General features: G+C 37.7%; 2 protein-coding genes across 5 annotated transcripts in view; one reads left to right on the top strand and one right to left on the bottom strand.

Moving 5' to 3' along the window:
• Nucleotides 1-3,581: 3,581 nt before the first annotated feature.
• LOC125762321 (uncharacterized) lies at nucleotides 3,582-4,932 on the bottom strand. Its single transcript, XM_049424273.1, has 3 exons — nucleotides 4,421-4,932; nucleotides 4,147-4,344; nucleotides 3,582-4,089 (listed from the first exon to the last, which is right to left on the bottom strand). The coding sequence occupies exons 1-3, from the start codon at nucleotides 4,590-4,592 to the stop codon at nucleotides 3,746-3,748; spliced, it is 714 nt and encodes a 237-aa protein (XP_049280230.1). The 5' UTR covers nucleotides 4,593-4,932; the 3' UTR covers nucleotides 3,582-3,745.
• Nucleotides 4,933-6,998: 2,066 nt separating this feature from the next.
• Nucleotides 6,999-27,198, top strand: part of LOC125762283 (dual 3',5'-cyclic-AMP and -GMP phosphodiesterase 11) — a 43,531-nt gene continuing 23,331 nt past the window's right edge. For 2 of the 4 annotated variants that reach the window (XM_049424190.1, XM_049424189.1), the window contains exon 1: nucleotides 10,747-13,404. In XM_049424190.1, coding sequence (XP_049280147.1) covers nucleotides 13,215-13,404 — 190 coding nt within the window. In that variant the 5' untranslated portion in view covers nucleotides 10,747-13,214. Of the gene's footprint in view, nucleotides 7,686-10,746; nucleotides 13,405-27,198 lie in introns of those variants that run through there. The other 2 variants (XM_049424192.1, XM_049424193.1) reach the window with 2 other exon arrangements.

Below are 27,198 nucleotides of genomic sequence, written 5' to 3'. Positions count from 1 at the left end.
TGTATATCTGTGTGCGATCGTATCGCGAACTCCCGTTGCGAAGATTCCACGCCGCTGGAATGGTCCAACAATTTCAATTGGACGATCGTCATTTCTACTTGGGGACGCCATTCGATGATCGACGATCGACGATCGGAATGGTATACTGTTGGTTATCATTGTTCATGAAAGGAATTTCAAATCGTATCTTGATCATTGGCGGGTTTTGCGTTCACGGTGAGACCTCCCTGCTTGCCAAACGCCACCCGGTTTAGCCGAACGACTTAGGTGGTCGCACAAGGACGTTTACACACTAAATTTGTATTTTAAATCGTTTATTTTATCATTTGTTACTGTTATTTCATCGTTTCAACAATTCCAGTGACGATCACTTTCTTTTGCAATCACAAGAAGGAACAGTCGGGCTTTAAAGCATATTTCAGCTTCTTTCAAACTAAATACATATTTCTAATTGTTACACTATAGTAATTTATGTAATGTTGCACTAAGTTTGATTTATTGCACAAATAGCACAATTAATCCCGTCTGCTCTTGGGATTTTACTCGAGGATTCAACTATGTTCAACCGACGTTGTCTCTACAGGCAGTTAAGAAGAAATTTTTACTACAATTAATTTAATCCTTTTTATAATTTTTGATTTGCTTAGCGTCGCCATGAATTTAAAGCATAAATAAATTCAATTCATAATACCACTTTACAGCATAAAATTAAAATAATCTTAACACTTTCTTAAAATAAAATAAAATAAATACATATAAGATTCTGTACAATTAGCCTTCCATTCTTTATTTTTTTAATGGCGTATTGATCTACTAGGTCATATCTGCTCTTTCTCAGACTGCCAGATAATCAGACCTTCCGATGGAATAATGGTAAAGATGGGATGTGGTATTGACCCTGTCGACTAAGAGACCAATGTCAGTACTGCTTTTTTGTCAGTTTTACAGATTTAAGAAAACAAAATCAATGAAGAATCCTTAACAAAATAAGATAAATTTCAGCATCAACATTTGTAGAAAAATTCTCATTTTCAAGCATGTTGCTCCTTGCGCCGGTCGCCATACCTTGCTCCTGTCGCCATAAACCGTCGCTATAAACTAGTATAAAAAAATATTTCAACATGATAATTTATTTGATTATAAATGTTTTTCCGTATTCAAATCATTTGTGACACCGCGTGAATTATATGCACATATCATTATTCGGTTCGAACCCGCTTCAGAAACTTTTTTACAAGCTTCACCATTGATAGACGTTATGAAGCCGTTAACCGTTTATCGAAAATATTTTTAAAAAAATCAGCTTGCCTTATATCAAAATTCCTTTGCGCGATCGCTTGGGTTTTCCCGGGTCGTTTTGTAGACCGGTTAAATTAAAAACACGGACGCATAAAAATTGATAGAACCCATTGGCATATTTGATTCGCGAAGCTTTCACAATTTTAAATCTTCCTCTTAATATTCATATCGCGTTATGAATTACTATGTTCATGCAATGTTGCCTACGAGTGAGTTGTATAACTGGCGAATAAATAAATAAAGCTTCCTTCGCCTTCTTGACATTGATATTTCATCACCTGATCAAGCGTTTTCTAGGAAATGAAATGTCTTATCAAAGCATTATACAAATTTTCATAATTCCATTATGCTATGTGGGAACAAGAATTTTAGGTCATTGCTGCCAGTGTTTCTCTTTCGACATAGTTACCTTTTGTCAATAAAACTAGGATTGGAAAACGTGTAAAACATTAAAAAATGTGTAACTTAGACTATTTAATATTGTCATCGGCAATTGCCTAAAGGCTCGCAGAAATCGATCATAAACATGTTGAAGGTCATCGTTAACAATTGGAACTACATTGCCGTCAGCGCTTATTTCGATCAGTGAAAGCGTACGGCATCGAAGAGGGGCTTAGTTGTTTCCTAACTGTGGATACCATCCCTTGACCTAGTTGATTTTGTTTCATTCCTTCCACATTGATTATGCCTTTCTTGCCTTCGAAGAACAAATGTACCTTTGACTTAAAGTATGGTTGTTTTTATTCAGGGCCAATGCTATGATACATGGATTTTGAATGTTTCACTAATGAACCAATTCCTTTCGAACGAGTGTAAACATTTTTTTGTGTGTGTGATAAAAACGATATCTGGTTTTCGACCCATTCTTGTTAGCAAAAGCTGAAGCACCTTCTACAGGTGTGATCAGTTGTTTTCCACCAGTTCGTGGTGTATGCGGTTTTATATTCAAGACGTTAGATTTTAGATTGACACTCAGCACGATCGATGATCACTTGTATCATTTTAATGTCATTTATATACGTCAAGTATAATTTATTTTTTTATTAATTCTAAGAAATATTAGAGATTTAAAGTGCATTAAGTTACCAAATTCTGAGATAAAAGTGTTGTGTTAAAAGTTTGAAAAGTAAATCGAGCTCATAAATAAAAGCACTCGAACTTGTCTCTCAATTAAACCTCAACCGCAGTCACGGTACGATCCCGTGTTCAAGTTGTTGTCTAAATTTGAATACTGATTTGCAGTGTATTATACATCGTCCGGGGGCTTAGGTGTACTGTCTCTACACGACATCTTCCATGGGCGCATCCTAGTGGGGCAATTTTTGCTAACCTCCATAGCAGTAAGACAAAAATAAAAAAAAATTATCATCTCTAAAAGGGGTGCAATGGGTGACACTCTGCACCAATATGGATGAGACCGTTGACAAGCTAAGTCCTCCCTCTATCTGTGTGGGCCGTCGCTTGTCACAGCAGCGGCATGGAATCTTTGCGCGGGAAACCAAAACCGGTAAGCGAATCGAATGAGAAAATGGACTGGAACTCTCCACGGTAAACAAGTGGGGTAGGCTAACTTGTCAATTAGCTACGACGGTGGCGCTATGCGATTAATCGACTTCCAATGTGACGTCCGGCGCCTCGCACGATCAATCACGCTTCTGGGGAATGTGAACCACTATATTGTCACCGTACGGAACAGGTTTGTGCTCGCATGAGTGCGATCGTGTACGCGTGAGTGATGAATGACCGGATGATTCGCTTACAGTCCGTCCGTTTATCGTGACAAATTCCGCTGGTTTTCCAATTGGACGTATCATACCGAACAGTGTGGACGGTAAAATCCATATTAGTCGTCTATTAATCATGCGTGTAAGAATATCTTTACTTATTCAACATTCAGGCGGAAAAATGAATGCTTTTATTTTCTATGTCACACACATGCGTTTAACACCTTGTAATTCTTAACTTTTTCTTTCGTATCTTTTTTTTCTTGCAGGAATCTTCAACAAGATAGTCACACTGGCCACCCCGGGTGATACAGTACCGCCCGTCTTGTGGCGTTCACGACGAAAAGCCGGTAAGTAGCTATGACAATCAAATGCTACATATTCAATTATCTGTACACCATAGTTAATCATTTTAGATCTAACGTCTGAAGCAATTTAAGAAAAATTGTGTACATTAAGAAAAGGAACGTTAGCTTTGATAGAAAGCGAATACTCTTACAAGATTTTTATTTCTTTCTAAAATACGAATTCATCAGCAATGAACGACGATCGTTTGCATGCTGCTCTAAAGTATGTTTATCTACTGTGCCAAGAAGAATTGTTGAATATAATGCTAAACATGAATCATTGAAATCAGTTGTTTAATGCTGATAACATCTTGATTTACATCACTGTAGTTTATGTGCCTTTAGTGGCGTTCGACCATTATTCGTTTACCATTATTAAACGACAGTTTGATTCATGGGTAACGATTTATAAAATCTGTTAACTTCCAACAGCGGACAATCGTAGAACGCGATCACATCACTACCGTACCGGGTAAAGGTCATATAGTTTACCGGAATCTGCTTACTGTCGGTGAACGCTAGGAACGGTTGCATCTGTCCGTCCATGGTGACGTGCACCATTCCATTTTTGAACACTTCCAGCACCACCACGGTTGGACGGTTTCGCGAAATAATATTTGGTGTTTGCGCTTGACCGAGCAAAGTGTTTTTATGTTGATTCGATGCCGCTCGAAACTGCCGTCTGCCGGCGCTCCACGTGTTACCCAAACCACCGATCACTGGGAGAAGAATTGGTGAATGAAAACTATTCCGTATCTAAGTATTCCCACACTTACCGATCTCTATCACGTCCTTCTCGTAAGGGTACAACGTTTCACCAAACCGTGTGTGAGCACCGTTTGCTCCAACGAACGCCACCCGAAAGTATTTAGAATTTTTTGTAACACCAACATTTTGCAGATTAGCTATCGGGAAGTATGTGTGGGATTCATTGTAACCCACCATATTTTCGAATTGTTTACATCCTCTCACGGCTAACACAAGACGCCGAACACAAAGGACATTTGAGTTATTTTGTTTTTGATGTAATATTCGCTCTATTTTACTTACCATCAAAAGAGTTTGCAAAAAACGTATCCGCTTGTACGTTGCTTCCTACAAACACCAGAATCACAACAACTTTCAACGATTTCATGATGAATCTCATCTGCATAGTGTTACAATTGCAAAGGAACTGCAGTAACGCTCTTTCGATGTTGCATTTATATATGAAAAACTGCATCAAAGTCCCACCATGCACTGGTGCATCGAGTGATTTGTTTGCTGATAAACTTTATAGGATTGCAAGTTTTCCAAGAACTACTCAAAAACATACCTCACGAGTGTGATAAGATCGTTGTCCAGCTTAAAATAAGCCACACGCTTAGTTTTGATACTAAAGTCAACCAGTTCTGCCAAGGTGTGATAGCAGATTCAAATAGAAGAGAAGAGGGAATGCTTACTACTGTTAACATACACGGCACCTTTGGAATTCACAAAGTATAATATATAACAAAAGCTTTGAAGATGTTTATAGCATCATTATTTACTATCAGTATTAGGAAGAAAATGTGTCAATATGTTCAATTGCACTCGTTGCATTACTCTTGAACGTTACACAATATGTATATAATAACTAGCTTACGTTAGTTGTAGATTGACAAAATTAAAAATATTTTTAATTATTAATATACTTGATCTATTGCGCAATCCAAATCTATTAAGTTTGCTTCCCACATCTGATTTGTTTACTTAAAAATGTGCAGCGTACATTTTAACCAAATAATATAAAATTTTTCATTTGTCCTAATTGATTTCTTGATGGTAAAAAATGTCAAAAAAATCTATAATTTAATGTACGGGAAAGGTTAGACGCCGAAATCATTTATATATTATTAAATAAATAAATAATGCAAACGTATGATGTGTATATGACTCCAGACTGTTTGCTAATAAGACGTTTCCGTGGTCTTACATCTTGGAGTTCAACTCCAACATCAGTCAATATCAACAGGACTGGCTCTTCGTGGCAAGTATTAGCTAATATTAGCTAATTAGCTTTCAAGGTTTCGATCCCTTGATCGCCACAAATCTGCAGTGTATTGCCGGTTATATACCAGATAAAGCCAGATAGTTCATAATGTTGTGACTATTTTCGGGGTGACTGCTCCTACGCTTCACCCAAGGAAACAACTACTAAGTCGGTCAGAATAGTTCTCACAAGAATTAGCTTACCAAATGTTCTCTTTTTAAAGGGTTATTTTACAATCGTACCAACAAACGCGCAATTATCAGTTTCACACTGTACAGCAAAAGTCGCTAGCGGCAGCAATAACTGACCTTTTCCTTTTGCTTTCGGATGATGCAACTTCAGCGGCTTTCCGTATCACACGATGTGGTAAATCGCTGTAACTGTAACGCAAAAGTGCGACTAAAGACGTTATTCGGGCCTTGGCATTGGTGTCGGTTTCCAAATGGGGTCTCTGAGAAAATGGACAAATCGTCATACGTTTGCAATGCGCAGTACGCGATTTATGTGTATGATTCGAAAACCATAACACTCGAATGGTTTCATTTTGCCGTTACGTTCATCGTAGCGGTCGCTTCCTTATGCTAAGTTTATGCTGATTCTGCGGTTCATTGTTTGGTTCGGTTGACTGAACTACCATCGTTCCGAGGGCAGTTTAACGCATTGCTTTACTTCAACTCATTTTCTAGGTTCTGTTACGACTATTCTAATGTTTTCTCTCTATTTCGTTTATTTACAGGTGAGTTCGATGAAAGAATTACATAGTTATAGGCTGTAACAGTGAGTAATCTGCACAAGCATGAATATAAAACCATTTTGTTTGGTCTGCCATTATGCTTAACCAGGCTTTATTATTATGTTTTTGCTTATCTATTGTGTGCTAAAGCATTATATATTAACACATAAATATATGAATGTACATTTTAATAATTCTCAACGTATGCACAGTTTTTTTTTAAATACTTACCACAATAATATTAATTTAATATAATTGATTGTAAAACTTGTTTAATTAGCTTAATGTTGTATGTTACAATCATTTTCGTACCATTTTTTTTTATTTGGAATAATTTTATCAAAGCAACGACTTGTTATATAGCAATTTATGTACAATCAAACTTCCAAAAACGTACTTCAGGTTTGATGGAGTCGCCTGGTACTATCATGGGATGCTCATTAAAATGTAGTGTATGAGTCTATTTTCATTAAAAAAATATATAATATAAGCAGTCAAGTAATTTGTTTGTTTGGTATGAAACAATTAGACAAATGAAATGCTTTAAACAAATCATTAAATTATTAAATTGAATACTTTACTAATTCAAATATGACAATTGTTGTGTACGTATTGAAAATATTTGTTTCTTTAACTTATTCTAGTTCATGAATTTTATGATAATATCATTTATTAAAGCTTTTTATAATAAGCAGTAGGTGACAATAACTGGCATTCTTTTGTTTTGAAATATAGTCATATTTGTAACGATTTTTTGTAAAGTATTAAAAAAAACATTTTCATTGTTTAATAAACTTTACAGTTTAAATTAATAAATTGTTTCTACTTTTTTCCAAGCAAAATTAAAGTTTAATTTTATTTGAAACATGACTTATTATTATTTCAAATGATTGGGTAATACTAGCAATATCGCATAAAAAAATAATTTTTGTTAAAACATTTTTATCTATATCAAAAACAATCAAGCTAATGAATGTTATTTACGTTTAACTACATTTAGTTAAGTAAACAGTCTTTCATTGTTACTCCGCACAAGATCGAATTGAATTTCGCACGCAATGTTTCATCTCTCAGTGGCAAGCATGGCCGCTCCTAGGAGAGTACACTCGGAAAGACACGAATAAAACACGAGAGACACCTTATATGTGCTCGGGACAATGTTTGAGTAAGGGCGGGTACAAGAAAGCCCCAGTTTTTGGGGGGTAGTGAATGATGCACGACTTCGGTTATTTCTCTCTCTCTCTCTCTCCCACTCTCTTCTATTGTGGAGGGTTGCACTATGGGCACCACGGTTGATCGCTGTTACTTGCCGACGATATTCCGACAGGTTCCGACAGAATTCCACACGGCCGTCGAGTTCGAACTGCCGGACGCATCGGACGTGCTTTGATTCGCGAAAGTGGCATCGGATCGTGACGAGCTCGACGGACAGCATAGAAACAGTTTTTCCCCCTAGCGATAGTATATTTCGCGTATTCGTATACCGATGGATAAAATGTGTGGTTCTATTTTTGATTCACACTTCATGTGAATTTGTGCGTTGCCCTGAATCATCCGGTGACTTTTTGAATGTGAGCAAATGTGTTTTTTTTTCGTTTTGTTCTGTTTTGTTTTGTGTGAGTCTAAGCTAAGCCAACAAGAGTGATGGTTTTAGCATTGAGGGTGCCGATAGTATGCAGCACCTCTCCTGTATGCTGTACTGCAGTTATGCATTGCACCGAAAGTGATAAATAATATTGTTCGAAGGCAAGAAGAAAAATGCAGCGCAAAATGAATAGTTTATTAAGTTATGCACGCGGTACCGGGATTGGCCCAGTGAGTAAGCTACGCGTACGTCAAGTGCATTTGTGTTAGTGCAGGAGATGAAAGCGAAACAAGTGCTGCAGTATCTTCGTTCCGTCCCACCCCTCCATCGTTATGCACTTAAGTGCATCAAGTGAGCGAGAGTGTTTTTAAATGAGCAGAGAAAGTAACAAAACCCGAAATGAAAAATATACATACACGCCGATAAATTGTACATTGACGAAGAAGTAGAAGAAGAAGTAAGTGGCCACTTCTGGCTGGTTGTGGGCAATGAAGTGGTCGGCGAACGAGGAAATTCATCCGTGTGCAGGCGTGTACGAAAAACAGCCGGACAAATCGTCTCTCTCGCGTTTCCCGAGCCGGCGTTTTGTTGTTTTGTTTACTTTTTACGTCTTCGGAAAGCATATCGCACCACGCACCACGTTGTGTGTCGCATTGGTTTGCGGTTCTGTATTTTTTGGGGATTTGGGAAGGAGCGTGAGCTTGAAGCGAAATGAGTCCGAGGCGAAGAATGTCTGTGTATACCGTTTCTCCCATCGATACATCCTTAACATCACCGTGCCTTGCACAGAACAAAATCGGAAATCGCAACAAAAAAAACCGATCACCGAACATCGGTGTCTTATGCTTTGGTCCGCTGTCTTACGCCTTGCAAACGTGGCGAAATCATCATCATCATCATCCTCCAATTTGTTCAACCGCGGGTTCGTTTTGTAGGCGGGTGTAAAGTTGCTGCCGTGGTGGCCAATGTCCTGCCGGAGGTGCTCTCCCGGGCTCGGCCGTTCGGTCGTTTGTTGTCTTATTGCAGCACCGTGATGTTTATTTATAATTTTGCTCAATTTTATGCGATTGTTTTTTTTCCTTTTTTTCTTTTTCTTTCTTTGTATTTATGTGTACGGCAACCCACACGGTGTGTGCTGTGTCGATGCGCCTAGACGTGCCGTTTTGTTTTATACGTTTGAAATTTTAAATTCCTATTATTATCGTACTTCCTCTGCTGTACACTGCTTACCGAAACGGTATCTCGCAAACCGTAAAACACTCATAAAAGAAAGATGTTTCTATTGGAATCGGCAATTGGCAATGCGATGAACATACTAAACGATTTTAAAACATTATTCAACTATGAAACGGTGTTAGTGTAGGGTTTCGCCAATAGATGTGTAAGAATGTTACCCAGACAGTGTGGCTTTTGTTTAGACCTTTGTTATGACATAAAGGCTCCATGACGCTACATATTTGTAAGCAAATCATTCTTATTCTTTCACAATATATTTTAAAGCTTATGTTGTATTAAAAATAAGTTCCTTTATTCACTCAAAAAACGTAACTTTGCAATGGTGCTTTTTCGACGCAACGAAGTCGAAACCCCCTGTTTCGGGGGTTTTTTTTCTTTTGCACTGTTCAAACCTACCACAAACTCTCAATAGGGGACTAAGCGAGCTCTAGAATCAATTAGAGTTTCCTCACGGTTTGAAGTTTGTCGAGTTGAGTTGATGATGATGGCAGAAGCTGAGTGCTCTGAAGTGGGATGCCTCACGAAATTGTGAAACAAATGGTGTGCACCCGTTGTTAGCCCTCTCGGTACTACAGCCCTAACAGTGCTACAGTGTATCCACCCTGAGCATCAAGAAACTGATCCATGTTCGCATAAGCTCGGTAGCTCTGCAGTTGAACGATGAAGTTAAAAATGATCGATAGAACGTTCGGATGGTAGACTTCGATGCGCATCGTTTAGCGCGAGATAGTAAGGGAGAAATTGCCGGCCGGTTGCAACTGACGTGCGATCATTGATTTTATGTACCAAGACTCAACCAGAAATGGGGTGAACCAGGGTGAATTTTGTTGCATGTGTACCGTATCCATAAACGGCGGGAAGCTAATTTACCGAGGAATACGACTCTTTGCTTCGCCGATTCGTCGTCGAGAAGGAAGTGAATGAACGAGTAGGAAATGTTATTTTTTTAAAAAATATTTTGTTGTTTTGTCACTGAAAAGAGGATGACTGGTACGAAAAAAAACATTAGATTCACCCTTAACGTGGGTTTCCTGTTGAAATAATCAGAGCTCACTAAAATGTTTTTCGACGCAGAAAAAATAAAGTAATTTATTGTTTGTAAAACCATGTGTAATACAATTGGGCAATGATGAAATTTGTGACAATTATTAAATTGCACATAGTATCAATTTTGACTGTAGATAAAGTGTTTTTTATTTACTACTTTGTTTCCTTTGTTCGTTTTTTTTTTCGTTTGTTTGTTTCTGTCTTCTTTTCGTTTGTTTCTTTTATTTTTCATTGTTTTTTTTTAAATTTATTAAAATTGCTAACATGATTTAATATTACTAATATGATTTTTAATCGGCGTTGATGATTTGTGATTACTTATACTTTCATGACACACATTTGTTTTAGAAATACAAACTTCTTTATGAAACACTTTAAGTATTATGGTTTAGTTTTAGTATTAATACAGGTAGTTATCTAATTACACTATTAAAGTGGACCGTGGTAGTGCCCAAAAATCCCCTTAACTCGAATTTCCACGTATGTGGAATCTCGCAATCTGGAATCGGCGCAATTTCGTTTCAAATTGACAGTTATAGAATCAATTTTCTATCCTTGCTCGTAATGCAAAAGCGGAATGTTTTGAGTTTATTTTTTTTAAAGGAAAACAAACAAAAATTATTTATAACATTATTTGATTGAATTGGAAAACATTATCAACCAATTCTTAACATATTTACTTGACTTTTTTCATAAAATCACTAAGCGGTCACATTTTAAAATTCGCGTATCCTCGAATCCACCAATAAAAGTGCCGTGTATCTCGGAAACTACCTGTAGTTGTTTAATATGGACCTTTAGTGCCCATCAGTCATCTACTAGGTTCAATAAAGAGCTGTAGTAATGTTCAGTATTCATGACACTATGACCCAATGGCTATACTTTTCCACACACCTTCCTCATATTATACAAACATTGCGTTTCTTTTGCTAAAATAAGGTTAACTAATATGTGCTCTGCCGTTTATCGTCACAGTTTTAAACCTAGCCATCTTCCAGTTCAAGGTTAGATTAGTACCGGAACCTTCAACCAGTTTGCAAGAATCGTTGCAACTAAACTCAATCGTCCTTAGAATAGGTACCAGCGAGGCGTCACCATCAGGGTGCATCATCAGTTTTGTTCCGTTACCATGGCGGCATTGGCCTGTTTTGCACACCTTCTGCCAGTATCGAAGCGGCACCAGCTGGTCACGAACACCGAACGCAACAAATAAGCTCTAATTAAACTAAACTCGCGTACCGCAACACCATTCTCGTGGATGGTCAACGGACCTAACCATCGTGAGGAAAAGAGCCAGCCAATGTGCCGCGATGGAAGGGGAGGAGGGCTGAAGGAAACGGCAACGTTGATATTGATTAGTATTCCGTTGAACGAGCGCCATGTGACCGTGGACGCCATTTCACCGGAGACGGAGAGTACATCAGACATCGTTTTTCGTGCGACAGAAAATAGGAAGCTGGACGAGATCCAATGTTAAAATATGTTCTCTGTTTTTAAAATTGTATTGGTTTTGACCGACACATTCGCGTTTCAATTACAGTACGGTCGACGGTGGCTACAGCCGCAATCGTCTGCTTTATTATCATTCATTCATTGACCGCTGGGGTTGCGTGTGAAACATCTTTGTCAATGTGCCGACCAATCTGTCACTCAATAAATAATCTGTCTGATAAAGAAAAACCTTACACGTGCGAATAAGTCATCAGTCGGTATACATATGTGTGAGTGTGTGTGTGTGGTCGGTTAGTATACTCTCATTAAGGTGATGCACCCTTTTCAGTGCATCCATTAGAAATGAACTGTGTTTGTTTGTTTTGCTCTTGCCTCCTTTCTTTTCCCTTTTTTGCTCCACGAGACTTGAGCCCATCGCGTTAGTGCCTCAGTGCGTTGATTCGTACAGGATCTTGCGTCAACTTATATATGTATACTCACAGGGTGGTGGGGATAATATTGTACGCAATCAATTGACATGTTGTTCGTTGTGTTCGGTATCTCGCAGTATGTTGAAACCATCGGTGCGGTTGTCATTTGCTCCCTCTCTCGCGTTGTCGGGCTCTGATGGGGTTGTTATCATTTTGAATGTATAATTGCAATGCTACTGCACTGCACGATGGCTTTACTTCAAAAGGATTAGAATAATAATTTGACAAAGACTCAGAAAGAAGCAACACTCCGGGTATTATCAGTGTAGTTGAACACTCAATTGGATTTAGTCACATGTACTAGTGTGGTTGGCATGTGAGTCATAGCACTAGAAAGAATATCAATTCTGTTGGAAGCCTAAGCAAATTTTAAACCTATTGAAGCACCACATCGTCTTACAAATCATTATTTTTTCGATACGGGCAGATTAGCAGAGTTAATGCTCTGTTCTTAAGATATATTTTTATTTGCATTTAAAAACTATCATAATAATGTGTATGTCGTTCATTTAAATATAGACCTCATAATAGACATTTCATTCTTTATGGTCATTAATTTAAACGGCATTTTGACAACCTAATGGTTGATCAAATATTTACTAATTTTGTTATACTACTGCCAAATCATAAATCTTATCAGTTTATCATAAATGAATTAAAGCAAAGCTCACATAAATAATTGAATAAAACATGGCGTATCAAGCACGTAGTTGTGTACAAAGTTTGGCTTCCACACAGTCTTGTTCATTTTTAAGCTCCGTTTAATCTACTTCCTCGTGCCAATGTAAACTCCATCCCCATTTTCCTCGAAGGAAGCAAATCATAAATCTAGGACAATTTTGCTTCTTTTTTTTTTGGCAACCTCGGCAGCTTGAAGATAAGAGTAAGCTATCTTTTTTTAATTTTGCACATGGTTTATAGTTTTCAAGAGCTTTACTTTGTTGGCGGGAAGTAACTTCAAATTTGTTTTCAATCTCTAGGGTAAATTAATTTTTTTCTCTTTCTGTTGACAAATTTCTCAACTTAACAAGTAAATGTCAAACGGACTGATTGTTTTATTCAATGTTAGATGATCGTAACAAATACATATATATTTTTTTAAATGCATGCTATGTATTACAATTAAAACAATACAATACCATCAAATGTCATTTATTTTATATTTTCAAATTCTGTCATTCATTCCAGCACCCAAATTGTTCATAAAATCATTATTTATTCCGCTGTACGTTTGTGTTAAAACATTATCTGTCGATCATTCTTTCCGATCTCGATGTTTAATTTGTACTTTAAAACACCACTGACAAACAATGTATTTTCCTTTTGCTGTGCAGCAGTTGGGTGTACATATCTGTCATATAAGTGTATGTGCCACCGACACTGAAGGTATTTGCATTTTTGATCCCCGATATCGTTTTCTTTCAGATATCCACAAACTTTGGAGACCGAATGACGCTGTCCGTTTGCTCGGTACCAATTGGACGCTTGCACGAAAACTAGGTAAAGCCCGTTGGCTGGATTGTTATCTTCTGCTTCCAGATCGTTTCTGCTTCCCAATTCCACTGCTATCCTTTCGATGCGATGTTATGTTGCACATAACTGTGTCTAGATCGTCAAATTCTTCCTTCCTGAAGGTCCAGTAAAATATGGCCACGGGCGACCAAGCGCCCGAACCTGTGCCAAACAACAGCGAACGTGCAATGTTGCCATTGGGGTTGTTTGTTTTTTTCCTCATTCTTGCTATTGAATGTACGTTTTTATGTATTATGAGCTCAGAATACAGTGAGCAAGCTCTAAAACCTTCTGGTGTTTTATTTGAATTTTTCGCCAAAGTAAAACTGTGCAACCTAAAACGAACCGATTTTCTGGCTGTGAATAGGTTAGAATTTCTACCCCCTTTTCTTTGCTAAAGGCTCAAACGCGTAAAGTAAAATATTCGCTCGGCATTTGGTGTACATTGTACGTTACACGGTTGATTCACCAAAAGGTCGGGGCTACACCTAGCAAAAGCTTGTTCAAAACTCGATGAAAAGCTAATCATAAATAACGCACAAAGGTATCAATTCTCTGTTGTGTACTCTTTTTTCTTTCATTGTTTTTTTTCGTAACATTTCGTTCGAATGATTCTTCTGTGGTAATTGGTTATAAAGCAAGTAAATTCAATTTGTTTACTCATAAGAGTAATACAATCAAAGTTGTTAGCTTAGTCTTTTTAATTTTTTAATTTTAAACATGAATTACTTTACCTGTTTTTCATACAAATTCGGGTTTTGAACTCTCATAAGAGTTAATGACTTTATGTACAATATCTTGTAAGTTATTCTATTGCAAATACAAATTTCAATACAAACATTAACAATTAACTAATGTATATTATATTAACAAAACTGAAAAATACATCATTCAAAAGTTCTAAAAAAATATATACGAATGCACTATCAAACGCGTATACGTATGTATGCATAAGGCATGTCATCCGGTGATCTGAACTAACTTTGACTTTCACACGGAATCCTGCCACGGAAATGGATCCTTTGTTTCGAATGAAATTTCGACAACGGATACACGTGCGCGGTGACACATTATTCGAATGGTGTGTTCCGTCAAATGGAATTTGTTTTTTTTTTACGTTCCTTTTACTCGTTCAGGCATGTGGAATCGGTCGGGCACCTGCAAAGAGACATAGAAACATTCACATGAATACGTACCAATGTGCACTTTTGACTGCGACACACTGTTCGTCCGTATGTGCTTTTTCGAGGACATCCGGTCTAAGAAAGGCTTGCAAAGCTAGCTTGTTTGAGAGCCTGCCAGATAGTGGTATGAATTCTATTTCCGTGTGTCAACGAGTTTCAACGACCGACGTATCGGCTGTATGCCGCCGCCGGCAACGATAGTTTGCATTATCGGGCACAGGAAGTACGATGCGGTCCGGAAGCTGATTCACTGGAAATGGGTTCGGAAGAAGGGTTTCTTGCGGTCGCCCCTATGTACCGACTGCATTGCCGAATTTTGTGCCACCACGGTGCATCAGCATGTGGTACAATATTTCTGAAAAATCGTTCCCAAACTTTATCATGTTTCATATAATTTCGCTTGGCATCGATAATAGTTCAGGTGAAGAAATGTTTTGTGATAAAAGGATAAAATTCAATTTTGCTATCCTTGGGGTAACTCCCAACCAACCTTCAACAAGAAGTTGCTTTAAAGTGTCTTTTGTCGAATGATAAGATGTCTGTTGATAAATTATCGGTTTTGACAACAGCCCGCCTAACGCAACAATACCATTTGACGAGGGTATTCAAAGTTCGAGCAACACAGCTTAAAGTATGTTGTTTCCATCCAAGTTCTGTCCAACAAAAGTGGGATGATATAGAAGCATTTCAGAAAATAAAATTATTCAAAGCTCGAGATGCGACGTGAAAGGGCTTTAGCCATTTTTTTAGTTAGTTAGGTTTAGGTACGTTTGATGAGAAATAATTAACCATTAATTAGCGGTTTTGAAGTTAGAATAGAAAAAGTGGACACAGGATATAGCTATCGAATGATTCATTTTCTCGTTGATAGCCACTCGGAAAGCTGTTATGGCTAAACCGTAAGACTTTGCCCAAAAAGTTTCCCATTTGTTTTCACAAAATTGGGACTCCGTGTTGTGGTCAGTGGAAATTCGTTGGGATACGATATTCCATCGATAAGGGTGTACAATGTTGTGAACTGGCAGAAACTCTGGAGATTTATACAACATTTAAAGGAAGCTTATGTAAACTTATGATACGGAGCACTGTGCTGGCCAACTTTACTCAATTTCAGTATTTTTTTGTAAATTACTGATATTAAAACTAAATTTATTATTTGAGAGGTATTTAAGTAACAATTTATTAGTTTTGCATGAGGAGAACCTTGAACAGCACCTGTAAAAAATGTTTAAAGCAATAAATTACTTCGCAATTGTAGGTATCAGTTGATTCAAAAATTATTTTAGTATACTATATAAATTCTTCATTATTTATTTCTTTTATTTTGATAATGTTTATAATACATTTTATTAAATGGCAGGCCGTTTTATCTAAATAAAAAAAATTAAATATCCTTTTTCTTTAGTACAACGTTCTATCGAATTTTCTTGATTTATTCTCACTTTTAAACTATCCCATCAATAATTGGTAATGATTTATTAAAATTTCCTCCCCCAAATATTTTTCATCTACTTAAAAATTACGAATGAATTTTTAATATTCCTTTAACATAAATATTGTTCCAAGCGGCAGATGCCATTTTTTCGATACTATAATCCCACCAAACACTCCGATAGCTTGTACCCAGCTTGTGGAAATTTTAAACTTGTGCAGCAATTCAATTACAATGTGAACAATTACCAACCGCAGGGTTTTAAGAAAATTTAATTAGCAACAACTTTCTGGTATCTTCCTTGTCGCTCTTGTGTTGTGTGGTGGAGCTTTCGACTTGTATCATAATCCCCATCCGGAGTAAATGACACTCCACCTGTGCTTTCTCATGCATCAGCAATCGTGTATGGTACCGAAGTACATCAAATGAATCTTCTCAATAGGAATCTTCTTGGTTGTATGTCACATTTAATTTAATCATCTCCAGCTGAAGATGTCCCGGTACTCCTTCCGGCACTAATGGTCCAAACAGAATGGGTAGGTAGAACAGGCAAAAAGAGGGCAAAGACGGCAAAACGTAACAATGAGGAGGAAAGCAGGAAAGCCCAACTTTATGTCTACCGCAGAAAGATGGCCTTTACACCGGTATCGTAACGGACTGTTGAGAAACCATCAGTTAAACTTACTCGCACTCGCTTAATTGCCTCAACGTTGATGCCCTTCACGATGTCCTGGAACAGTCTGTCAGCCTAAATTATGGCTTCTCTCAGGTGCGCAACCGAGTTGAACCAAGCGGTAAAACTCTTCGCCCCAGCCAACATAAACGGGGTGGGGAGGGCGTCCGTTTGTGTCGGTATAAATTATTGTTTTATTTATTCTGCTTCTGGTTCACGGTCAGCAGATGGAGATGTGAAAGGATCGTACGAATGGAAATAGAAACCTCTCCGGGTTGGTGTATTTAACGAGTTTACGATAGAAGAGGTAGATCCGTTTTGTAAAGCTGGAAGTAATTGTAGTACTTGCATACTACCCTTAGTCAGGCTATGCTATCACAAAAAGTTTATCACTAAGGTAGCAAAAAAGAAGGGAGAGAAGAAAAATGGATCGCTTTGGACATTTATTTAGTTAGCGGTTGTGTGTGAGTGTTTTTTTTCGGTCTTAATTTAGTCCATAAACGTAACGGTACAAGACTGAGTTAAATTAGTTTCAGTGAATAAAGTTACTACAAAATGCATCCTTTCTGTTGAAATGCGATTAAAAACAACCTTTTCGGTGGTTTACTAACCTCTCCGGATGGAGTGCGAAACAGTACAGGGTGAAATTATAAACTGCAAACCTTCAAAGAAGTCAACGAATACGAAAAACGACAAAGATTGTACCTCCTCCCCTGCTGAACGGGCAGGAAGCAGGAAGAAAAGTATGGCTGTGACAAAAACCAGTGAATGGAATCGCGTTCGATCGAAAGTTGAGCGAACTTTGCGCGACATATCTGCTTCTAATTTTAGCCTACGATGCGACGGTTCGAGGTCGATTAATAGCGATAGTATAGTTTTCCATTTTGTGTGCACCCCCTTTTTCCGATTGGCTTGATGCATCAGGATGTGTTACGGTGTTACGTCAACCCCCCTCGAACGTAAGCGTAAAGTCCGGGAGGATGCAATATAAGCTGTGCTTTGGTTTTTCTGCTTTTTTTTATGAAATATTCAATTTGTTATGCAAAAATCAATCGCTTGGATGACGTTGGTAGGGGTTCATTTTGAAACGATTCTTTATTTCGTTAAAGTACATACGTTACAAAAAACAATATTGCCGCATTCATATTATGACATCATCTATCATGGCGCCCCTTATTTGAACTGACCATGAATTACGTGGTACAAAATGAAATGTAACAAAATCCACTCATTTTTCTTTTGTAATTTGTTTTTAGATTTTAACTATTTTTTATGTTCTTCCACTTCAACGGTGGATCGCATAAAAATAAACCAAAGGCGTCAAAGAGGAATAAAGTGTATTAATGGAAGTGTTTGTTCATAAAAGCTTTCTGTATAATTCGTTTAGCACCAACTTCTCCCTTTTCCTTTTTCGTAAGATTTCCAATGGATTAGATTGCATACACTAGAATCCTAATACTGTTGTCTACCTTTTTCCCACGGTATGAAAATCCAATTTTAGTTCAATTTGATCCTATACTTTTCAGTGGTATAATAGAGCAGAAGCAGTAGACGTCTTCACCTTTAACCACTATTCAGCCTAAAGTGATTTCCTTCGGCGATTTGGTCGCAAAATTCAATTTTATAACCCTTGCTGCTAAAGATAGTATAGTGACGTTCATGCTGCTTCGAGTATCATCCCTGTTATCACGAAATGCGTTGCATATTACATAGACAAAGTTTACACAGTTTAAAGGGCGGATATAATTAAAAGCTTTCGACGCGCTTGTGGTTTTACGGTAGCGGCGAAAAGCTTTAGCCAGAACGTATGGCCACGATTACAACGTTCGGTTGTCTACTGGCAGAGACACGGTATGTTGTGGGGATTGTGCGTTTCCCCATGCATGCGCTGAACATGGCATGTGCCTTTTACCTATGGTTGTAACGAACGTTATTTTGCGTGGTTTATTAATTTGTTTCTTGTGCTATACAGCTGCATGCAACTGACAGTGTTGCGGTCGCCTAAAGGAGTAGCTTTAATTTAAATTGCATATATCCTTCGATTATGTTTCAATGAGATGCGTTTGAAGGTCGTATGGAAACTACTTGGAAAACAAAATGTATGCTTTAAATTATTACTTGATGATAGGTATATGACGTAGTATAAATTTATAGCATTATTTATAAAATAGAAAATGTAATTTTCTAGGTTTTTTTTTCTTGTTAGATGGTTTTGAATTTTTATTATAAATACGAAAATTGAACATACAGAGGAGCGCCGATTATACGGGTACATTTAAATCCGGCTGTCCCATCATCCGTGCTACTCGGAAATGACAGTTCTAAAGTTAAATTGACATATTAACTGCAAAACCGATGATGCCAAGTAATAAAAGACTCAAGTGATTTTTTTTTAGTTTCTGTTGAGAAAAGGGAAACTTTTCTCAATCGATTTTTTGCAGGAATTTCCGCACTTCCTTTTGTTTATTATTTATTGTTAACATATAAAAGATTGGCCAGATATGACCTTATCACTTTCTTAAAAATAAAACCTTATTTACTAAACATAAATGTAACGCAAATGTAAAAAGTGACGCCACGAACACGAATGAGTTTAGTTGAAATTAATAGGTTAATGCCAGTCAAAAAACGCGTAACGCAAATTAAATCTAAGAGCCTTTGCTGTCATAGGGTCATTCTCGCTATATGCATGTCTTCTAAGGTCAGTTCTAAGTGGTTTGCAGTTACGGATCATTCTAGGAGGGACATATATATTTACTTTACTATTACTTACTATTTTTTCCTTTGCTAACAATTTTTATTGACGCGTGTGGTCGCGGAGGTGTTCAATAATTGGCCCTGCTTGAACCGTTTCTCGTTTGCATCTGGCTATGTCTGTCATTACGCTTGTTCGGCACGCATTTTCTCGATAAACCTGATTTTGTCCTGTTTGGTTCTGTTTCATTAGTCGATCGCCGAAGGTCAAACGATGACCCTTTTCCCGCATCTAATTTACGCACTCAGGACCACCTAGTGTGCGGTCTGTCAGCCCATGAGATCATTCAGCTGATCCATGGATTCAGCAACACTAGTTGACAACCAGTTCGAGCTAACTTGAACGTTACGTTAGTTTGTTTACAAGCGTATATTTTACATGTGGATTGTTTTTATGCGCATTACCTACGGACAGTGAGTCGTGTCAATAGCTTCTTAAAAACGCCCAGGCTGTATCGAGATTTATTTTACCACGTAGCAGGATAGTCAGTCCTTGCTACGGAGAGACGCTCCGGATGGGATTTGATCCCCGGTCCTGCCATTTACCACATACACCACCACGCCGCCCCCGATTACTAGTAATAATGTTAGGCTTACTGAAATCTTTCTGGGATATTTATTTGAACATGTACTTTTCGATATAATTACATTTATTCTAATGTTTATTTTTTATTGATTATTTTCCTTGTCATTTCTTTTTTATGCAAATTTAAAGTGAGTTCGAAAAAAGCTTTAATTCAATCAGAAACCTTTATTGATACTATGTCAAAAGCAAAACCCAAGACAAATCATTACAGAAACATAACCGTACAGCTTGAGGGCCTGCGGTTAAACTTTGACATATTTGACTTTTAGTTGGGTGCTCCTGAAAATTTTGACTACACGCAATATTGTCAAAGAAAAAAAACAATACTTCATCCTGTCCTCCGAGGCTTTTCTCTACCTATCTCGTCCCGATGGCCATTTTTCATGGGCAAAAAACGCTTAGAGATCATCGCTCTCAACCTTGTCCAAGATTGATCCGTTTCGTTTCGGCAGTTTCCTTAATCCCGCGCCTAAAGTTGTAAATGTGACTCACTTTTTCAGCAACATTAGCTGAAATGTCGCACACAAATGTGCCCCAATTACTCAAGTGGTCTCCATCCGGTAAGCTGGTAATGCTGGTGAACAAAATGGACCCGAAATACGATGACATCCTTCAGTATGGGACATTCCCAAGCTGTCGTTTGGTGGCATAGCATTTTGGTTGAGATGCAATGGGGAATGAAACAAAAAACAGTAGCTCTTGTACCATGTTGCTGCCCAATGCAATGTGTAGCAGCTTCCGTACGTACCGCACAGCTGTGTCTTGGCGATTTTTCAATCCTGATTAGGGATTTCTTCGTTCTTGTGCACCACCAACATCCATTCAAGAAACATTTTTCGGACCAATTTCGGTTTGGTGGCTGAAACGGACGGAGTGTTCTGGATACGTTTTGCCCAGTTTGGTGACGACTGATGTCGCATCGATACGATCGGTTATTAGTGCCGAAAACCTCGTGCTGTTTGTCCTCATTAGGTGACTTTAGAATTTAAAAAAGGATTTAAAAGAAGGAATTTAAAAAAAATTCAAATTACTACATTTTAAAACGGTTTTCAATTTTAAACTATAGGAAATGCTTATGAATTGATAAAATTCAATATGAAGCAACCATTTTCAGAATGTTTTCGATTCGTTTCGAAGAACAACACTTTGCTAGGAAAGTTTTTATTGTTCTTTTGTTTTAATAGGAAATATCGAAGTCGATTGGATTTAATTGAATTGAAAAAACATGATAAAATTTCTCGCGCAAATATTGTCTTTTACCCTCCCGCTGTCTGTGTTCGCAAAATTTAGCAGAGTTTCTAGAATTTGTAAAATTTACCTCCACTCAAATTGGAAAAGTTTTCAAGTTCATCCGAAATGACTGTTTGCCATTGCTGCAGCTTTTGCACCGTATCGTTCATTGTGAAGCGAATCCGGATGCATTTTCGCATCGGAAAATTTGTTCAGCATGTTAGCAAGGGAGTGAGGGGGATGGCTCCAGAACCCACCTGAACAACGCAGTGAGAGTAGGAATTATTGAATTTTCGTTCTTTTTGTCTTTTTTTTCTTGAAAAAAATTTAAACAAAGAACGAACAGATATCACCAGAAGTACGGTTCAACGGGTGGAAAAATGAAACATTTAAAGCGTGTCGTCCATCCACCCCTTCTCTCCCATTGCTACAATGTTGATGGACTTCACAACTCAGTGAAGTACGCGATCGGAAGATTGTTCTGGAAAATTAACCTTTCTTCACCGGTTTCGCGCGATGCCGACAAAGATGGACGTCTTGTATTCCCAGAAATCTCCGCTACGAGTTGCACCGAGATGATGGCGCGATGACAACAAACCGATGCCACACAATAGCAACGGTGTCGAAGACGGTTGAAGATGATGTTGATGATGAGCATGATAATATTCATCGTGATGTAGTTTAGTAAAGCATATTTTGCCGTTATTCAATTTGTCTTCGTTCTAAATCAAACTAGGGACGTCGAAATGTCGCTCAGTTTTGTCCGGCTGAAGTGGGAATTTATTCGCTGAAAGGGATATATCGACAATTGTTCCATTTCTATAGAATTCTGTCAAAGTTTATTATACCAGATTGTTGAAGTGAAATATGACATCCAGTAAAACACATACTGGTGCAGTTTATTGTAGGAATTTACTTTGATACGGTAAAATGAATTTTTATTTTCCGAAGAGCTTTTCCAACAAATTTTATTTCAAAAAGAAAAGAAAAAGCCCCAATGCAAAATCGTGTCATAACAATCGCTTAAATATGCGTTATTTGACAAAACATAATTGAGAAACTAATTGAGAGATGAGAATTCATTTTAACTGTTTTTATTATTATCGCATTAAATTTTCTCTGTCGATACTATGTACTGTCTAGCAAACCTCCTTTATCAACTGAGGATATATGTTACGATTTTCTTCCGTAATGAAATCTTCATTTTCGTCTAGTTGTTTCTTCTTTTATCTTTGATTCTTTTTTTTCTCTTAAGATATCAATTTGGTGGTGCTACAATGTCTACACTTTTCGTCTTCAGTTAGGTTTAACCTTCCATCTTTAAGTAGCCACGTGTGTTTGCAATGGTTTTTTGTTTTTATTTTATTACTTTTTGCCTTAACTTTGAAGAAAAGCCTTGTTCACAAATGGATTGTTCCCCAGTCATTGTGATTGACGATTTTCTTCCCTCATTTAGCGAAAGAAAAGCAAAGCACAGAGAGTTTCTCGTGAAACAACATCCCCAACATCCCCCTTGATTACTCTGTAGCGCTGCAGAAAACGGTTGCGGGAAGATAAACTTTTGCTCGACAACAATTTATCACTCGTCTTGTCAGTGCCGCAGCCGCACACGATGTGTTTGTTGATGGAATTGGCCGCCCGAGAATGGGCGGCTGTCGCACCACATCCACGTTTCGGCCCATGATCGTGTTGTCTTCGATTCTGCCTCCTTCGGCAGACTGCAGGAGACATCATCATTTGAAGATTAATTATCCAGCGAATGCACACACCACAAGAAAGAGAGACAAACATCTTTCTACTTACGTTCCGTGCAGAAATGGTTTCTAAGAAAACTCACGCCGCCACCCGGTGCGGTTCCGAAGGGTGTGGGAAAAATTAACTTTTGTCTTCTGCTACTTTTATGAGGAAAATTTCCCATCTCTGCCCAACGCTGTTATGGGCTTTTGTGAGTCTATGTGGATGCGTTTGTGTGTTTACAGCTTCTTTCGTCGAGCAATGCCTGGGCAGTGAGCAACCGCTAAGGAGTACGTTTTTACTTTCCCGTTTGTTTTTTTCTTCTTTTGGTACAGGATGATTTCTTTACCTTTCGCCAAGTGAACAAGCGCTCAGCCGATAACTCTATCGTTTTCCACAAAGCCACATCAGCGGGAACAGATCCATGGTTCCTGTTGGACCAATGGAGCGCGCGATCGAATGATTGATTTATTGTTGGTTATAAATAATCCCTAGCCACTCACGGGAACGCGGAAAAAGGTCCTTGGTGTCTTTTTTTTTTCATTGCAAGGTACTCGTCGTTTAGTAGCTTTTGAAATTGATCTGGTTTTAGAATGACTTTACAGTTGTTATGTGATGTCGGATATGTTAAAGCACTTTGTAACTTGTATACATCGTTTGAGAATCTGTGGAAAGCTCTTCAATACGAACTAGTGATGGGTAAAGTTGTATTTTTTTTTCGGAGTCAGTATAATCCAACTCCTGGACATTCTAGAATCAACTCCGGATTCATTCCGAAATATGAACGGCAGTATGAAAACTTTTTAAATAAAATCATCGATAACAACGAAGCTTTCAAACTGGAAAACTATCGTCAATTTAAAAAATTCCCAAAGAAAAAACTATTTTAGGGCTTGTAAAAATCTATTAAAAAACTTTGGGAAAACATATGGAAGAATACCACAAAATCTGAGTAAAATGACATGAAAGCTTCAGTTAAACTGGGAATCCGGAAATTGGAGTCGATGTCGCATTCAACTTCGGCTATGACTTCAGAGAAATACGCGAGTTTGACCCACACTTGATTCTGAAGTTGAAGTTGACACCGAGGTAATTGGTAGTCAAATCCGGTTTTCCAACTCCGGAGTCAGAGTGGATTCATAATTTTACTCCGGAGTTCCCATCACTAATACGTACCAGTTCAATTGTTTGGCGTATTACTTTTTTGAAAGTTTATTATATACTTCTACTTTTGTGGCACTCGAATCTCAAAAGTGGTCTTGCCCTACCGTTAATAGGCTTTCTTTGAGTTTATTTACCCGTAGCAGGAATAGTACGTCCTGCGTACGGGGGACAACTCGGATGGGATTTGATATCCGGTCGTGTCATTTAGAGACTGGATCAATTAAATCATCTCAAATTGGATTTAAATTATAAATAAATAATCCAAATCCATCACCGTTCGTTGAACTTGATTATGGAAAAAATGCAAGTCTTCAAGATTGTTAATAATGATTTTAAATTTAATTTTTAAGTTAAACTTTAATTTAACATTTTATTCAAACAGAAAGTAGGGGATAATTTAAGTTCTCCCGTTACCCGTTATACATGTACTTATTAAGAAGTTAATGTAATATTTTTCAAATAAAATTTCTTGATTATTAGTATCATGAATATAAAAAATGCAATGTAAAGTGTATGTACCATTACATACAAGTAATCTACGTTAAATGACAACCTAAACTTCTGTAATGTAACATTGCCTGTACTTTATTCACATGTTACCATACCATACCATTTATGCTTATGTTACCATTCATTTCATCGTGTGTTTCGCGCTTCTATTGAGTGTCAGAAAAACAAAAGTTGTTAGCAGTACTATGGTTCACAAGCAATTTTCCTAATGCATGTTTTCAGCCACTACAACATGCGAGCACCCACTCCAAAAAAAAAAGAAAAAGAAAGAACAGCCTTATTTGTACACACTTTATCCGGTGGATTTACACCCGGCAAAGTTACTTCCCGAAAAAAAAGAATGAAAGGAAGAAAAAAAATATAACTTGCCCCAACAGCTCCCGATTACTGATATTTATTGCAAAATTATCCAATATATCTCTGCACTCTGCACAGCATCACTAGTGGCAACGATTAACGTTCAACTTCTACAAAAAGTTATCGAGATTGATGAAATGATTGTTTTTGTTTCGGTGTTGTCTTCCTCCTGAGAGACACTTTCATCGAAGCGGCTGAATATGATGAGCAAAAAACAAACAAAAAAAAAGCTACCCGCACGAGGACAAAACAAGTTCATCATTGGATTTGGTATCGATGCTGCAGCAAAAATAAAAACAGGACATCAGCATCATCATCATAAGCGACACTCTGGTCCTAAGGTCACAGTCCTGGGTGGGGAATGAAAATGGAAATATCGTCTCACTTTGCTCTGCTCTTTGTTTTTTTTTTGCCTGTTGGAAACCTTCAGCCTTTCCTCCTCTAGACCCGTGGTTAGGCGAACGTCTTCATTGCGCATTGTTCCGATGAGGATACCACCCCAGCGGGATGATGTTTGGACTGAATTCCTGCATCTGGTTTCTACAACAATAATAGAAGCGAAGCTCTGAAACGCAAACCACAAGTTTTTTTTGTGCTTCACCATGCTCGCGTTGGTGGTAGTCCTTGGCGTTTGGATTGTCCGCTTTGTTGCTTGATCCTTTTGCTCTCTGCACAACACTGCATGCTGACCACACATAACAACTATAGAATTCTTGCCCCGATGGTCATGGTTATCTGTTATCCATTCTTCCAGCTGTGGTACTCCAATACCAGCAAGACGTGTCCCACCGGGCCCTCCAAGAGAGGAGACGGTCGTGACGAATGATTTCGTGGTCAATCGGTCACCATGGTGAGCGACATCATTTCATTGCAATATACAGCACATCAGGTTGTCTTGCGGTGGTGCGCCAAGGAATTTCAGCTGCCATGTGCTTTTCAAAGTTTTTTCCCATTTTTTTTGTGTTTTCGGTTGTTGCAAAACTTTGATCACCAAAACTGGACACGTGCCGTTTCGCATGGATCAATATGTGCGACCAACGGTGTGTGCACATTGTGGGAAATAAATTAATATCGGAAACTCTTCCTTTGTTTCTATTCGATGTTCGCACGTGCGTACATCGGATGGGGTTAAGGAAATGTGGCAATTCATCATCATCGCCGGTCACGGAGACCGCACGGGCAAAGAGTTTGCATGATAAAATGTTGCCTAATAGCAGGAGAATAAGAATCGTGTTTATCCATTTTTCTTCTGCTGATGGCATTGTTCGTAGTTAAGTTATGTACCTTTCTGCAGACAGACTGCAACAAATTATTGTTAATTGTGTTGGCAAGTATCAAACGCCCTGGTAGGGCATAAGCTGATTGATTATGCGAAGATTTCATAGTTAATGTTAATAATTAAAATTCCACTAAAAATAAGGAAATAAAAATAATAAAACAATGAAAAAACACACAAAACAAAAAAAAACTTTAATCGGACTTCTATTTTATTTAACAAGTGTTGATAAAGTTATTCAATCTGTTCAAGTTATTTTTCATTTTAAGTAATTCGACAGTCTTGGAATACTCTCAAACTATTGTTAGTTAGGTTGTGCTATACTATTTAACGTGAATCTTAACTATAATAGCAGTTTCTTTTCACTTACAGCAATGAAGATCATTGCACAAAGTTTTTGTACAGTGATTTACATGTTTTATAAAATCTACTGTCAGTATATGACCCAACTGTGTTGTATTGTTAAAAGAAATATAATGATTTATTTCTTCATGACATCTTCTGCTGTATTGTCCGAATTTAATACAATTTTTAAAAGACTGTAAAATAATTACAAGAAGGATTTACTCCTATTTCCAGATAATTTAAAATTCATTTAAGTAAATATAACATTGCTACTATACAAAAGAATACATAGTTCGCACAAAAGGTCATTTCTGTGATCAAAAAGTTACCGATTGGTGTACTAATATCGCGAAATGCGTGAGGGATACATTTTCAGTAACAAACAATGGAACTAATATGGCCTCATCATGCCTTACAGCATTCGCCACGCTTGATTATTTGATGTCATTCTTCGCTGATGGCTAAATGTCGTAAAAATTAATTTTTGCCTTCACATTGACTTGATCGCACGTCATTTGAATTTTTGGGAATATTTGA

Source organism: Anopheles funestus, chromosome 2RL, assembly GCF_943734845.2.
Source record: "Anopheles funestus chromosome 2RL, idAnoFuneDA-416_04, whole genome shotgun sequence".
Lineage (NCBI taxonomy): Eukaryota > Metazoa > Arthropoda > Insecta > Diptera > Culicidae > Anopheles > Anopheles funestus.
The sequence above is the reverse complement of the archived record's forward strand: the minus strand, read 5'-3'. Positions and strand labels throughout refer to the sequence as shown.